At 29.7% G+C, this 17,477-nt stretch overlaps 1 protein-coding gene across 2 annotated transcripts; it reads right to left on the bottom strand.

The window, feature by feature from the left end:
• Positions 1–7,841: 7,841 nt before the first annotated feature.
• LOC146950692 (uncharacterized) lies at positions 7,842–11,991 on the bottom strand. Of its 2 annotated transcripts, XM_085746664.1 has the most exons (5): positions 11,842–11,991; positions 9,608–11,326; positions 8,583–9,065; positions 8,278–8,450; positions 7,842–8,185 (listed from the first exon to the last, which is right to left on the bottom strand). In XM_085746664.1, the coding sequence occupies exons 2-5, from the start codon at positions 11,298–11,300 to the stop codon at positions 8,048–8,050; spliced, it is 2,487 nt and encodes an 828-aa protein (XP_085602790.1). In that variant the 5' UTR covers positions 11,301–11,326; positions 11,842–11,991; the 3' UTR covers positions 7,842–8,047. The 2 variants fall into 2 exon arrangements, with proteins under 2 accessions (XP_085602790.1, XP_085602791.1); XM_085746665.1 differs by lacking the exon at positions 11,842–11,991 and having other exon boundaries at positions 9,608–11,817.
• Positions 11,992–17,477: the final 5,486 nt, after the last annotated feature.

Consider the following 17,477-nt stretch of genomic DNA (forward strand, 5'->3'; position numbering starts at 1 on the left):
TAACTTGCTTATTAAGTTCTTGAGGGAATATTAGAAGTAGGAGTACAGTTCAGCATACGTTAGGGATGGCAATGGGTACCCTGTGGGTAGGTACTACAGTGCCCTTTTCCATACCCGCATTTGTAAAAAATACCTGTATCCGTGTCCGTACCTTCGTGGGCAACAACTCTAGTACCTTCCTCATACCCTATGGGTACCTAAGTGCTCATACCCGCACCCATTACCCGCACTTTAACTATGAAAAGACAATAAAAAACATCACAATTGAAATAAAACGACGGTCCAAATTTTTTAAAATTAACTCATAAAATAGTATGAATCATAGTATTTAGTCAAATAAAAAACATCCAAAATATCCCTAAAAAATTGTACACTGGCATGATGGAGTTGTTATTGTATTAAGAAGTTTTTTGGTTTAAGTTTAGGTTTAGGCTTAAAGAGCTAAATAAATAAATAAATTATACACCAAAAATAAATAATTTTTTTTTGACGTTATAAAATAAATAAATTATTTATGATATGGAGTTTTCTAACATGTGCAATGTTGCAAAGTTTAAGCCTTAATTAATGCATCTTTTTTTTTTCTCTCTCTTATTAACCTTTCTAAATTCTAACCTAAAAATAATTTGTGGGTATTACCCGGACCCGTGCCCAAACCTAAAAATGCAGGGTTTTACTCTACCCATTATGTGTATTTTTTGCGGGTACCCATAGGGCCTGGGTCCAGTTGCCATCCCTAGCATACAAAGAAATGAATAATTGAATTTGAATCCATAATACTATCAAAAAACTTTAGAAGATGAAAAGTTGAATTGAATATATATGTAAATTAAGGGTAATTTAGTAGTTACTAATTTTTACTAATATATACAGTAGAAACTCTTTAATTTAATACTCGGTAAATTAATAAACTCTCTAAAATAATAAATTTGTCCGGTCCCGACTTGGGCCAATGTAAAAAATTGAAAAACTCGATAAAATAATAAGATAATAATTTTTCGGGAGATCCCTTTATAATTTTCGGTCCCAAGAAAATCATAAATTAATAATTCATAGAAACTGAAAAAAAAAAATATTAAGAATACATTGAACACATTTGTTCCTATTGTTTACATTTACTGTACTTCAAAAGTCATTATTGATTTCCAATGCATATGAACACACTAGTTACTAATTTACGTTGAGTCCCAAGGTTCGCTGCAACGTAATTCTAAGCATAGACTAATTTGCCTTTTTGTTTGGTATGTACAGTATAATTACTTAAAAACTCTTTAAATTAATAATTATTAATTTATCGATAAATTAATAACTCTCTAAATTAATAAATTTCTCCGGTCCTGACATTATTAATTTATAGAGTTTTAACTGTAGGTATAAAATATTTCATAGAGTTTTTTTTTTTTTCTGAAGCAATATTTCATAGAGTTTTATAAATTGGAGGCGGTAGGAAATGTTAGGAGTGATAAAAGATATGTTCTCCAAACCATGGATGTTTGGTTCCATTTTTCAAAGAGTCAAAATTGATTCTAGAAATTAAGAATTTAATTTTGAAATATTGGAGTTGCTTTTGACGGAATTAATTTTCAATTGAAGCTAAATATTGGAGTTTTTTTTTGTCAAATAGTCTAATGGTTAAAATTCACTTTTTTCAAGATGAATGAGTGGGGTGTCCGGGTTCGAACTCCAGCTCCTGCATATAACAATGCATGCCCCTATCAACTGAGCTATGCTCACGGGGACGATATTGGAGTTTTTTATGCTTACACTCAATTTTTTTAACTCACTTTTATATAAATCTATAACCAAACATAAATTATTTTAGCTTCGTTTTACTTTTAACCATAATCAATTTTTATTTTTGACTCATTTATATTAAAACAATTATTTTTTATCCTTGTTATTTTATTTCAGTCATAAAATTTGATAATGTTGGAATTGATCCTATAATATGTATGTATTTCTGAAAGACTACGTGTCCAAGAATATTTTGGATATTAAATTTTTTATTAATGACGAACCTGTTAACTTTTTCTGTATAAAAGAGAGGATAATTCAGTTTATACTTTACTAGTATGGATACTCGTGCCAAGCACGGGCTAGAATTTTTTCATATTTGAGGGAGATAATGTCGTGATGTATCAAATGTAAGTTATAGTCTAACATTGAGTAGATGATTGAAGGTTGAACAACATATGAGTGAAAAAATTCATACACTTAGTGCCTTAAAATATTGGGTGAAAATGTGGTATCATTCTTATTTGTGTGGTTCATCTCTATTCGATTCGACTTTGTGGGGAAAGCGGGAGTGATTCAAGGTGGTAGATCACAGATGCAAAGAGTCTCATACTTGAAGAAGAGATGTTAATGTGTCAATTGTGAGTTAAAGTTTTGCATGAAAGCAAGAGTAAATTTTAAAGAACATTTAAATGATATACCATATACCTAGTTAATTCCTTAAAGTTCTATATTGGATGGAATAGTAGATTTCGAATAAGGTATCAGTAAAAAAGACTCATATACTTGATGCTATAAGATATTTTGTAAGGATGTGGTATCAATCTCAGTCGTGTGGTTTCTAGTATACTGTGGGAATCGTACCCAGTGTAGGATTCCCTGGTAGTTCCAAAATTATGATGAATTTTTTTGTTAGTTTTTGGATCCCCGGTAGTCCCCCAACAACTCAATATATTCCGTATACTTTCACAGACAAAGCACACACTCCTTAATTTTTTTCCCTTATCATTTCTCTTATGTTAAAATTCATTTTCATACTATATTTTTATTCAACTTCTATTATTTTAAATTCCTTTAATTTTGATATTAGGTGGGATATAACAATCGAAAAATGCAGATGTGTTATGTTGAGTTTAGAAAATACATGCTTATTAAACATTTTAAAATTATATTGAGTTTTTTTAATTAAGTCTAATTTGTTTGTAAAATAATTACTCAAGATTCCTCAATTCCTTCAACAAATCTATAAAATTAACGACAACTCGTATTATTCACTACTCTATTATGGACAAAACACACTGCATATTTTTTTCTCTTATTATTTCTCTCATATCCAATGTCCTTTTTCGTATTCATTGTGTTTCTTCTAATTTTCTTTATCTCTTCTCGTGAAAGAAAGGAACATAAACATATATCCACGAAATCATCATCAACCCAAATTTTTGAACATGTTGTGTCTCTATTTTACTTTCCATGACTATGTCACATAATTAAGAACACATGTAATCACACAGTTGGTTAAAATATGGTAACATTTTCAACCAACTGTGTGCCTTAAGGTTTATTGGCCCATTTACCTAGTGCCTTAAGGTTTTTTGTGAAGACGTAGTGTCAATCTAACTTGTTTGGTTGCTATTAACATAACATGATTATCCAACCTAATGTAGGCTCTATTGGAAGGCCTAACATTATGATAAACTGATTTGTTAGTTTTTGAATGTCATTTGTTTGATTTTTTTTTTATCTTAAATTTTAGTTAGTAGATGTCATTCGCTTTAATGCTATATTTTTTATTCAAACTTAATATTTTTTTCAAATTCATTTACTTTTGGCATTTGATGAGATTTTACGTTAGACAAATGCAGATGTAATATGCTAAGTTGATAAAATACATGCTTATTAAAAAAATTAAAATGATATAACACTTTTTTTGGTTTAGTCTAATTCTTCTTCTAGAAAATATTAAATTTAAGTTTTTCCATGTTGTTCTCTTTCATACCATTTTTTTCATTCAACTTGTATTATTTCAAATTCTTTTATTTTTGGTCACTTTTATGTTATGTTAATTTGACAACATACATGTTTATTATACATTTTTAAATGATGTGGTGTGTTTTTAATTGAGTCTAATGTTTTGGTAAATTAATTATCGAGAAATTCTCAACCCTTTCAAAAAACTCACAAAATTACCAACAACTTTTGAAAAATGTGTTTCATAGTGTAATTCCAATAATCAAGAACAATTAAACCAATAAACTTTTTTCAGTAAAAAACCAAGATGAGAGATGGTTAATGTATAATAAATATGCTATTTATCATGATTAATTTGAATTAAAAATGCATTTTCTACTTCATTGTGATTTTCCGACTCTAAGTGTTTAATCTAGTGGTAAAAAGAAAAACTTTGGATTTAGAGGTTCCAACTCATGACAGAAAACACATTACATATCTTTTTCTTTTATCATTTCTCTCATATTCAATGTCCTTTTTCGTGTTCACTTTGCTTCTAATTTCATTTATACCTTCTCATGAAAGAAATGAGCTTAAACCTACATCCATGAAATCACCACTAACCCACATTTTTGAACATGTTTGTGTCTCTATTTTACTTTTTATGACTACGTCACATAATTATGAATGCATAAATTTACACACTTGATTAAAATACATTAATGTATGAAGTGTGAGTTAACGTTCTACATATCAGAAGAAAGAGTAGAATTTGATCAACATATAAATGAGATTACCCATATGTCTAGGGCTTTAAGGTTCTGCGTGAAGATGTAGTGTCAAATTAACTTGCGTGATTGCTATTGACCTAACATGATTACCCAACCCAATGTAGGCTCCACCGGAAATCCTGGCATTATGATAAACTCTCAGGATTTAGTCTAGTTAATTGTGATTTTCCAACTCTCAGGGTTTAATCTAGTAGTAAAAAGACAAATTTTAAATTTAGGCTAGTATCATTGGAGATAGATGAAATCATATTTCATACCTTTCACAAAATCAACATTCGTCGACATATTTTTTTTATTAAAAATAAAGTCAATATGATTTTTGTTTCTTATTTTATTAACTTCATTAAATATTATACCTCAAAAATCGTTAGTGCTATGATCGTTAAAGAGTTATCCCATGTACATTTTTATTTATAAAATTAGACATAAAGGCATTAAAAAAAGTGTTATTAAAAGACTTTTACATGCATTATGCTATTAAAAGGACACGACATATATACTTTAAAAAAATTTGAAATACAGACTTTGCAGAAAATTAGTAAAATTGGAATTTAAAAAATCACCGGTTATTGTTCAAATTTAATTTTGGGTAACATTCGCTTCTTCTTCAAAACTTTATTATTATTATTATTTCTATAATTATATGATTTTTCCATTTTATTGAATAATCTTTCCTAAAAAATGTTTTCGATTGATCTTTTTACTTTTATAATATGCTAAAATTTAGGCTTTCATTTTGAATCAAAAAGTTGAGATTTTTCATTTTTAATTTTTTTTAAATTTACAATTTAAAAAAAATGATAAAATATTTGGGGTAATAGTCACTTTGGTCCCTGAAATTGTAATGGGTAGTCAAAATAGTCCTTCAATGTATCAAAACTTTAAAGTAGTCCCTGATTGTGCATTTTGTTAGTCAAAATAGTCCTGAACTTTAAAATATTTCATTAATATTGTCAGATTAGTCCTCCAATATACTTACTTATTGTCATATTAGTCCTTATAAGTACACGTTTATTGTCATTTTAGTCCCTATATGAAAAGAGTTATTGCGAACATTGAGAGGTTATTTTAGTGTCAAGGACTATTTTGACTAACATAATGCACAATCAGGGACTATTTTGAAATTTTGATACAATGAAGGACTAAAATGACTAATCATTACATATTCAGGGACTAAAGTGACTATTACCCCTAAAATATTTAGATGAGTTAGGCTTCGGAAGCTCATTAGGGTCAAAACAAATCTCATGGCTCGAAGAGCATTTAGAGAGGTACTTGTAAATCATTCACTAAAGAAGTCCTCGCGCAAGCACACCATAAGTTAAATCAATTACCTTGCAGTTAAGTCAATTCTTTACCAATTGAGTCTACCTTCCTTTGTAATGCTACTATTAGTAATTTAGTATTAACTTATAAAAAAAAAATTAAAGACATGTTACCATATTTAAAAAAAAAACATGATAGCAAATATTAATACTAATAATATCATTTAATTCTCCTTTTAAATATTGTTGTTATTACTATTTCTATAATTATATGATTTTTCCATATTGTTAATTTTGTTTCTTTGGCTTAAATGTCACTTTGGCCCTGTAACTAATTTTAAAAGTTCAATTTAGTCCCATAACTTTAAAATTGGTCAATTTAACCCATAAACTTATTTTAAAATCTCAGTTTGGTCCCTTAATTTTAATATAAGTCAAATTGATCTCTTAACTTGTGTAAGTTAGTGCAACTTGATCCTTTATCGTATAAGCAGATCAAACTTTGTTAGTATCATTAACAAAAAAACACCATTAAATAGAAGCAAATTTATATGTAGTACAAACCTATGGAATATCATCTTTTAAAAAAGGAATAGGTGTAAAAATATGATGACATATTCAATTTCATTATTTTTAGAAAAGTAATAAAGACCGTTTAGTGGAAATTATATTGTTGTATATTGTATGATTGTTTTTAGGGAAAATGATAATGAGCATTTATTCCATAAAATAATAATAATGGGTATTTAGGTGTCTTTATATTTTTTTTTGTTAACCTTATGGTTCCTAAGAGAAGAGTTCAACCGCGAAGTAACTAAAATTTGAGTTTTCCAAAAAAAAAATCATTTGATGGAGTTCATAAACAACTTGAGCCAAAATAAGTGATTTTCATATTTATTTTTTTAAATTACTATGATTACGATTTCAAAATCAATCAATTTTAATTTTTCAAGTTTGGAGAAGTGTTTTAAAAGTATTGTTTTTCCGTAGAAGTCAAGGATGGAACGAATATTGTGGAAAGAATTAAATATGGAGTCGTTTTTAAACCATTTGCGATTATAAGTTTTGATAATAGAATGGATGCTCCTTAAAAAAAAATGAATGAATACAAAGATATGGCGTTGAATAAAACATTAATATTTTTTTCTAAAAAAATTTAATAATTTAATAATCATTAATTAGAATATTATTTTTAATAATAGTATGAATTCATTTAAATATTTCATAAGGATGAAGGAAATAAAACTAAAAAAATCAAAAACATTATACACTAACGCAAGGTCTTCTTTTTGTTTATTATTTATACGCCCATTAATTAATTAACTTTGTCCTCTCAAATATCTATTTGTTTTAATTATAAAATATTAGTTTTGTTGTTGTCTGTTTTAAATAAATCAAAGGAGCCATAAAAACAATTTTTTTTTAAAGGAAAAACAATTTTTTTTTGTTATCTACAAAAGAAAATAGAAACATGAATAGAGATTCGGTCAAAAACAAAGAATATAGAAAAAAAGCACCAAAAGAAAAATTTAAAAGAAAATATGAATAGAAAATAGCAACATAAGAAATCACAATAAAAAGTAACATGTCATTAAGAAATAAACAAATAAAAGAAAAGAGAATGGGGTTGAAAACAACGATTTTTTATGGGAGGAAGGTGTAGATGAAAATAATGAAAAACAAATTGTCTCTATATATAGGAAAAAAAATCATGTCATTATCAATTTTGATTGGCTCATGAAAAGTAAATGAGTCATTGAACCATTTTGATTGGCTAACAAAAAGTAAATGATTCAATATCTATTTTGATTGGTTGACAGAAAAACATTAAATGAGATGAAGAGCAAGAAGATGTCACGTGTACTATCGCTTATAGAGGTATGCTTTTGTATTATATAAAGATAAAGATGTGCATGATTAGGGAAAAGAATCAACTAAAAAGGCATAGTATCATGTTAATTCATTTGAACATTGAACATTTAGATGATGACCTGCTTCCAATCTTTCTAGTTAAGTAGATCCACAGATATTAGAGCGGTCATGTCCTATGTTCACAATCATGTTATTTATAACTAACATGCAAGTGCATGAAGATGGAATGTTTCATAAACTACTAGATAACAATTATCTTATTTATATCCAACAGTGTACAAATAAAGCCTTAAGAGAGAGATACAAATCGGTAGTAGCAGTTCAATTTACAAGAATTAGCAAGAGTTTGAAGCTAATTACATGAACACTGTTAATTCATTTACAACAGAATGTGTCAGCAAGTTTTGTCTACCACTCACTAATTCCAGTAAAAGACTATCTGCCGTTCTGTCTCTTCAGCTCGATAGTACGATCGTCAATGTTGTTAAGTAGATCCTCCGATTCTAGGTTGTTATCTCTAATACACTGTACTACAGCTTCGAGACTAGCAATTTCTTGATCTATGGCTTTTTCCTGTGTTCAAGTTCAAAGTATTTATAACTATTATGAAACGGTGTGAAGATGGAATGTTTCATAAAATAAAAATTGAATAAGAAAAAAAGGACCTTAATTTCAGTGGAGTTGGTTTTCATGCAAGTACTCTCAGAAATCAGTTTTGCATTCTGCACGTGTTCTCGCAAGAGATCAACTAATTGATTATTGTTGCTCAAGTTAAATGCACAACTGAATCTAACAGCTTCAATATATTGTTCTCTCTTTCTCAGATTATCAACAAAATCTGCAAGGTGCAAGAAAATTTCAAATTATCAAAACTGACCAGAATAGTTATAAATAAGTTCTAGTTAACAAAAAACATAGCAGATGGGACTGAATAGTTCAAAAGTTAAGAGATAATTTTAAGATATCTTGCCTGATATTTTATCTGCAAAACCCATGGCCCCAAACAGCACTACAGCTAAGTTGTGCTGAGAAACAAGTTCAAAAAGCTTCAAAACTTCTTCTTCGTCGAAAGAAGGAACCAGTCCATAAATTGACAGAAGAAGTAGAAAACCAAGAACAGCCGCTGAATTTTCAGTGTTTTGACTTATGTTAGCTTTCAAATCAAGTGCTAACTTCATTGCTTCTTCTTTTACATGAGGTCTAATATCCGGTGAGATTCTCCTCAGTTCATTAAGCAGATGAATGTGGCTATCCTCAATAATAACAGCATCATCTCCCATCTTACACTTTTTAATAATAGGGTTCTGTATTATTTCCAAAACAACTTTTGATGGATCTGAAAAGCCTTGCAGATTACCTAGAATGTCATCGTCAGACAGCTCAAGTTCATCAGTTTGCTCACATGAGAGCAACATCAAACTTCTTTCATCAACGGTGGGACTTAATTGATTACCTGTACGATGTAACTGCATAATTAGCTAGCACATATTTAAGCTTCCTCGGTATTTATTCAAGGATCAGTAAATCAAGGTGACAATATATACTTTATATAATATTATATAGCATGAAATAGTGAAAAACCTCTCCCACATAGTTTGAAAGGATAATGAAATTTGAACCTGTACTGTAACTCATAAGCTTAACACTATTTGCAATAAACTTGAAAAATTAAAACTGCACCGATGTATTGATCTTTATATTGATCCATCAATCATCATCATATTATAAATAAACAATAAAGCCATTGCTAAAATGAGAAAAAAAAAATATTGTGTTTAAAGCAAAAAATATATTCCAAATTAGTAGTAATGAAGATATCTGATATGAAAATTAGTGAAGATTTTCAAGTTGACTAAGACATAGAACATTAACATGATTAAACATGTTTTTAATAAACTAGACAGATTAGGTAATTAAAAACATCAACAACATTTGAAAGACACGGTTGAAATGAAATTGTTATAAAATTAAAGGGAGAAAAAAAAAAACATTTACCGAATTCTGTTTCTTCATCAAATGGTTCTATTAAAGCATCATATTGTTTCTCTCGTAACTCAGGCCGCTTCAGTTGTCCATCAAATTCACTTGGCTTTGACTCAAGACCCTTCATGCATCCCTCAAACTGCTTCTCTTTTGGCTTGAGCTCCTTCGCGTCTACTTTGAACTTCTTGTCTTCTGATTCAGTCTCTTTCCCCTGTCCTTCAAATTGTTTTTCTTCTGAATAAAAATCCTCCATTTGGCTTGCAAAACGCTTGAGCTCCTGCATTCGAGCTTTGAATTTCTCCTCTCTGGACTTAAGTTCCTTTCCTCGGTCTTCATATTCATCCTTTATTGATTGAATCTCCTTCATTTGGTCCTCAAATAACTTTTCTTTTGACTGGAACTCCTTCAATTGTCCTTCAAATTGCTTCTTTTCTGATTCGAGCTCCTTCACCCAGACATCAAGTTGGTTTTCTTTTGACTGAAGGTCCTTCACTTGGCCTTTGAATTGCTCCTCTTTTGAACGAAACTCCTTCATTCGGCCTTTCAGTTGCTCCTCTTTTAACTCTAGCTGCTTCGACCGTTCTTCAAATTGCCTCTCTCTTGATTCCATCTCCTTCACCTGGCTATTGAAATGCTTCTTTTCAGATTCAAGCTCCCTTGTTTGGTAATTAAATTTCTCCAACTTCAATGTAAACTCCTTCCTTTCGCCTATGAGCTGATTCTCTTTTAACTTGATCTCATTTGCATGGCCTTCAAGGAGCTTTTCCTTTGACTCAAGCGCCACCTCTCTTTCTTCACACCTTTTCTCTTTTAACTCAAGCCACTTAACCTTTTCTTCAAATTGCTTCTTCATTGACTCAAACTCCATCATTTGAGTTCGTGGATCATTCTTATTTAATTGCACTACCTTCAGTAACTTCTTCCTTTCTGACTCTAATCTTTCTGCTTGTTCGTCAATTTGTTTTTTCATCGCATCGCGCTCTTTCTCTTTAGTCTTAAGTTCCACAGTACATTCAGCAATTTTTCGGGAAAGAGTGTCAAATTTCCTTTCCTTATCAACGTTATCCTTGACTTGACGAAGTTCTGTTTCTTTTATCTTGAGCTCTTGCTTGCGATCTCCAATCAAGTCGTCCATCAAACGGAGCTGTACTTTCTTTGCATCAAAATCCTTGCCACATTCATCAATTTTTCCCTGCAAATTCTTGAGAGATTCGCTAGCACTACTAATTTCCATTTTCATCTTTCCGAGCTCTTTGGAGCACTCCTCGTAATCTCTCTTTATGGAAATCAATCTCTCCTCTTCTCGTTGTTTCTTCTTCTTACATTCCTCAAATGCTTTTTCTACCAATTCAAGTTCTTTCTTCAATGAAGAAAATGATTTATCAGTCGATTTGTTTGGAATTTCAACTCTCCTTGACAGAGGAGTACTCTCTTTATCTTTACCGAGATTATCATATGGTAACACCTTTAATTTCTTAACAGGAGTTTGCAATGAACTGCTGCTATCAAATCCCCTCTTAACTGCTATTGTAGTAGTACTACCCCTCTTCTTAACAGGAACATCGCGGTCGCGGTTGCTACTGCATGTTCTTGAATCCGACATCCGGGATAACCTTGTTGACAAAGGGACATCATCATCATAATCAGCATCGTCATAAGAAACTGGATTGCTCAAATTTGAGTTATCAGAACCCTTAAAAGCCATATTTCAAAAGTAGCATTCACTCACACCTGTGAAAAACAAAACAAAACAAAACAAACAAGAAGCTTTCTTTAGGAAATTTCAAGATCAATACATGATCAAGGACAGGTTAAATGAAAACAAAACAGCATCCATCACTGGAGTAACATATATACATTGACAACAAATAAAACAAAAACACGTCAAACATAACTTTTAACCATAAAAAACGAAACTTTTTCAAAATCAAACTCAAACAATAAACACTAAGAAAACAGAATCCATCACAAAGCATGAAAATTGATTGAAACAAACCCTCGCAGGAACAAAGCATGAACTAATAATAAAACAAACATTAACCATTAAAAAAAATTAAAAAAAAAATATATAAAGATTTGGAAGAAATAAATGAAAAGAAGATGAAACGTAATAACAATGCTGATGGTTACAAAAAAGAACGTAGTTGATGGTTTAAAATCTCGTTATTCTCAGTAACAAAATAAAAGAAACATTGAGCATTAAAAAAAAAAGATAAAAAGAGAAATGTGGTTGAGTTATTTCTTACAGTTGCAATAAATGAAGATGGTGAAAGAGCGAAAGAGGAGATCTGTTGAGTGTGGTTTGAGAGAAAATCGCAATGAAAGTGAAGAGCAATGATTGTGTGGGGTTCACATAATAAAACACACTTCAAACTCTCAAAAGGGCCAAAACAAACAACTTGCTCAGGAAGTTCACTAGATAGAGCCTTCTTGGCCGTTGATTCAACATTTATTATACATTTAAACTTTTTTTTTTTTAGGGGGCATTTAAATGTTGTTGTTTTCATTAGTAAATGATTTTTTTTAAAAGATCTTTAGTAAATGATTATATAGTTGATTAAGTAAATGATTTTAAAAATATATTTTTAATCTCTAAGATAAAGAAATTCTAAATATTTATAAAGATCATTTATTTAACTCACCAATGCTTATATTTCATGACCAACGAATTAGATTTAAGTGGTTAATACGTTTTTTGTAAGATGAATCGTTCGAGAAAATCTGAATTCAATTAGTGATAAAAATAATTTTTTACTACATTTTACTTACTGACCAATTCCAAATTACTATAGCTCATTTCTTTAAAAATCAAAGAGTTAACACAAACAAAAATAATGTATATCATATTTCTGAAGAAGAAAAAAAATCTCATATTACTATAGTCCATTTCCTTCGTTTGTTTCTTTTGATGTTTCATTTTTCTAAATTAATTTATTATATCTGAACACCTCGTATGTTATATTTATTCAACATCTCATCTTTTTTAAGGTAAAATAAAGGGGCTAAACATCCCCAACCAAACTAGAAACCACGAGGAAAAACTACACTTGAAGTGTTACCAACACCTGGAAATAAACAAAAAAATTGAAACATAATAAAAAAAATATGATATTGACCATCTAAAGGCGACCCAAACTTTGTCAAACTACCATGCAAGGACACAAGTAGACCCACAATCACCTTAGAATCACACTCAACAAAGATTTGTTGGCCACCCTTGTCTAGAGCTACTTTAACACCAAGGAAGATAGCCGAAAGCTCGCACACGTGTAAATTGTATATTTGGTCTCTTAACTTAATTAATGTCTTCATACTGGTCCCTTAATTAATTATTATTACATTTTGGTTTCCTAATTATACTATCGTCTGCCAGATAAATCTATTCCATTAAATCGCGTGAAAAGATTGTTAATCTTCGTCAATAAAATCCAGAATTCTAACAAAATCCATCACTTTCATCTAGGAGTGGACAACGAACGGGTTTGGGCCCAAAACCCCAATATGTCGTGAACTGCAGGTGACACTACAAGCCGCAACTTTGTCCGTTTCAGATTCGGTTAACCGTGATTTCGGTTTTGGCAGGTTGTATGGTCGGATTTCGACGATTTAATAGGATGAAAAATAAAACTGAAAAAACTCAATATTGAAGAAGAGAAGAAACGTAAAACATTCTCGTAAGAGAAGAAATCCAGCAAAAATTCAACAACCCAAATAGATTCATCATAAAAATTACAACTTTTAAAAACTAAATAATTTAAAAGTGTAATATTTGTGCAAATTTAAAGATCTAAGAGTCTACGAGTGCACACCCTGGTGACGCTATAGATCCGCCCCTAATTGGTATTGTGTAATTTTTGTACGATTGTTAATTTTGAGTCATATACGGCAATTTAATATAGATGTCTTGATATTAATGACATGGAGTCGGGTGGGTTACGTTAATGACTTAGAGTCATGTGTGTGCTTTAATCTCATTGGATAATTTTTTGGTAAATAAAAGTTTAGGTGAGTTGTGTTTCAGAAACTCACCAAAATTAGAACAGGCCTTAAGCTTAGAAAATATCAATAGGAAAACTTCAGTTCAAATTACCCTCCAACGAGGCTGTAACTCTGATTGTGGAAGTTAACCACATTCCTCGTGGGATATGAATCAAATCATAAGCTACTGGATCAACCTATATTGGCACATATATGTAGTTGGTATTAGGTTTAGTATTGAATGCAAAGATATGGGAAAATGGAGATATCATGCATTGATAGTGTAATCTTTCCCAAAGTTGTCAATCTTGAGCCGTGCGCAACAATTTAATGCAAATGTCTTTGTGTTAATGACGTAGAGTTATATGCATACATTTTTTGTAGATGGATGAAATGACAATAACATTGAAAACTCAAACACATAAGTAGAAGAGTCGAAGTTTGAACATCAATCACAACATTCAGTCTAACAATTTCAACATTTTTATCCTTTAAATTATAACATTAATGACATAGAGTTAAGTAGATGCATTAATTATCCGTTTACATGTGATGTTTTTGCGGGTTTAAGTTGAGGTTTGCTCATAACGGCTTGGAGACTTAATAAACTTTAGATATTTTAAGATTAGGCACTTGCCCATAATTTTGTATTATTTGGTTGGTCACGAAGGCTACTGCATGCATACCTCAATTTTGTCCACTATACTATTTTTAATCTGCCTTACAAAAACAACACAATACACTATTCCTGTCATCATTTCATATCTTTGAGTTGGATTACAATTTCAATGTCGCCAGTAAAGTACTCCCTCCGTCCCTTAATGTAACCACCCATTTGATTTTATTTTTGTCCCTAAATGTAACCCCCTTTTCAAATTACTAGATGCATTTATTACTTTTTTCCTAAACATATCCCTAATTAATACTACTAACTTATCTTGAAATATGAAAAGTCAAATTTAATACACATACAAACAAAGGACAATTTGGTAATATTAATACACAAAACAGACACATTAATTACACTGACAACTTTTCTTAAGAAATGTGAAAAATGCAAAGGGGTTACATTAAGGGACGGAGGGAGTAGAATAGTACAACACTGTTTACAAGTAACTTTTACTTTTTTGACGTCATGTTCATTTCTGATCGGCTTTTATTGTTTACCACTTTTTCCCACAGGCTATACAATGATGACTTTTATTAGGGATAGTCTTTTTTTTTGTTTAGAACTAGTAAAATACCCGTGCATCCGCACGGGTACCGGTTGATCGGGGATGATTTTTAATAGTTTGAACTCGTCATTAAGTATTTGTAAATAGTTTAAATTTATACCATTTAAAAGTTAATTATTACTAATTTTATAATATATATATATATATATATATATATAATGTCGATATTATTATTATTATTATTATTATTATTATTATTAATTTTTACCATTTATTATTTATTTCTTAACTTGTCGGTATTATTCACGGTGCGAACGATTTATATAATTTCAAAAAAAAAATTATTTGCAGGTTTAAACAATAATAATATCAATTTATATAATTTTCCTCCTGAAAAATACATCGACTTATAAAAATTTAAAATATGTTTGTCAACTTGTCATGTGTACAATAATCATTTTTTTAAGGATGTGTACAATAATCATTTTAAAAGTTTATCAATGACAACATTTTTCGGTTATAATTATTATTTTTAACTTTCAAGAAGTGATAATTTGTCCCGTGTATAATAAATTTTATCATATGTATTAGCGATGACTTGTCACATGTTGCATAATAATTATTTATATAACAATAATTTTATAATATGTATCAGCGATGAATTATCCCGTGAATCATAATTATTTTAAAATTTATATGAGTAACATGACCCGTGTATTTTAGTTTTTTTAGTTTTTTCCTTCAAAAAACATGTCTTGTGTATAGCAATTACTTTTAACTTTTTAGTAGTGACTACCTGTCATGTGCATAATAATTATTTAAAGAGGTGATATTATAAATAGTAGGACTATTTAAAAGGAACAATTTTTTTATAAATAACAACTTGTTATGTGTATCGAAGTTTGTTTAGTCAGTAACAACTTCTCCCGTGTATTTATGTTACTTCTGAAAGATGCTCACTTCTCCCACGCATTTTTAATCAATGTCGACTTATCTCGTGTACTTTAGTTGATAAGTGTGTAATATCATTGTAGAATTGAATTGAAGTGTTGGTATTCTAAATAGTTTAAACATTTTAGCATGAAAAACTTACCCCGTGAATTTGATTTATTTTTGAAATGTTAATTAATGCTCGTTTATCACGTGCATTTTAGTTTATGAGAGTTCGGTATCATTAGTTGATAAGTGTTCAATATCATTCTCGAATTAAAGTGAGGCGATGCTATTGTAAATAGTTTAAACGTCTTAGCAAACACAATTTTTTATAAATGACAATTTGTCCTGTAAATCAATGTTTGTTTAGTCAATGAAAATTTATCCCCGTGCATTTTAGTTTACGAAGGTTTGATTTAATTGTAGAATTAAAGCCATGTGATGTTCTAAATAGTATAAACGTTTTCGCAAGAACAATTTTTTCGTAAATATCAACTTGTCTCGTGTATCAAAATTAGTTTGACTTGACATTAACATGCATTTTTAATCAATGTCGACCAATCTCATGCATTTTTGTTTATAAGTGTGTAATATCATTGTAGAATTGAATTGAACTGATGATATTCTAAATAATTTAAACAATTTAGCATGAAAAACTTATCCCGTGAATTTGATTTATTTTTGAAATTTTAGTCAATGCCCATTTATCCCGTTCATTTTAGTTTATGAGGGTTCATTATCATTATAGAATTGAAGTGGGGTGATATTAAAAATAGCCGGAATGTTTTCACATGAACAAAGTTTTATAAATAACAATTGGTTCTGTGTATCAAAGTTAGTTTAGTCAGGGACAACTTATCCCATACATTTACGTTCCTTTAAAAATGTTAGTCAATGCCCACTTCTTTCATGCATTTCAGTTATCTACGAAATTTTAGTCAATGTCCATCCATCCCGTACATTTTAGTTGATAAGTGTTGAATATCATTGTAGAATTAAAGTGAGGCGATGATATTCTAAATAGTTTAAATGTGTTAGCAATAACAATTGTTTATAAATGACAACTTGTCATGTAAATCAAGGTTAATTTAGTCAATGAAAACTTATCCCGCACATTTTAGTTGATGAAGGTTCGATATAATTGTAAAATTAAAGCCAATGATATTCTAAATAATATAAACGTTTTTGCAAGAACAATTTTTTCGTAAATATCAACTTGTCCCGTGTATCAAAGTTAGTTTAGTCACTGACAACTTATTCCGTGTATTTGAGTTACGTTTGAAAATTTTGTCAATGCACAATTCAAATTTTGTCAATGCACAATTCTGACATGCATTTAAGTTATTTAGAAAACTTTAGACAAACCCCGTGTATATCTTACATTTTAGTTGTCGAAGATTCAATATCTTTACAAAATTGAAGTGAGTTGATATTTTAAATAGTATAAATGTTTTACCATGAACAATTTTTTTTTTTATAAATGACAACTTGTCATGTGTATCAAAGTTAGTTTAGTTAGGAACTACTTATCATGTTTATTTGATATAATTCTAAAATGGGGGTTTTTCTATCATGTGCAAATTTGCACATGTTAAGAAATTTAAAATGGTAAGTTTGTATTAGAACTTGTGTATTCTATATTAAATAGACAACTTTTTAATAATAATTGGTATTTTTTAATGAAAAGTTACTACATTTAGTTTCCTTAACATGTGCAATATTGCACATGTTAGACAAACCCTTCTAAAATTTTATTATTGAAAAATTGTCAAGTGTCTGATAGTGTAATTTAATCA

The sequence above is a fragment of the Medicago sativa genome, chromosome 2 (assembly GCF_051527215.1).
Source record: "Medicago sativa cultivar Bolivia chromosome 2, Bolivia_mono, whole genome shotgun sequence".
In the NCBI taxonomy this organism is placed as follows: domain Eukaryota; kingdom Viridiplantae; phylum Streptophyta; class Magnoliopsida; order Fabales; family Fabaceae; genus Medicago; species Medicago sativa.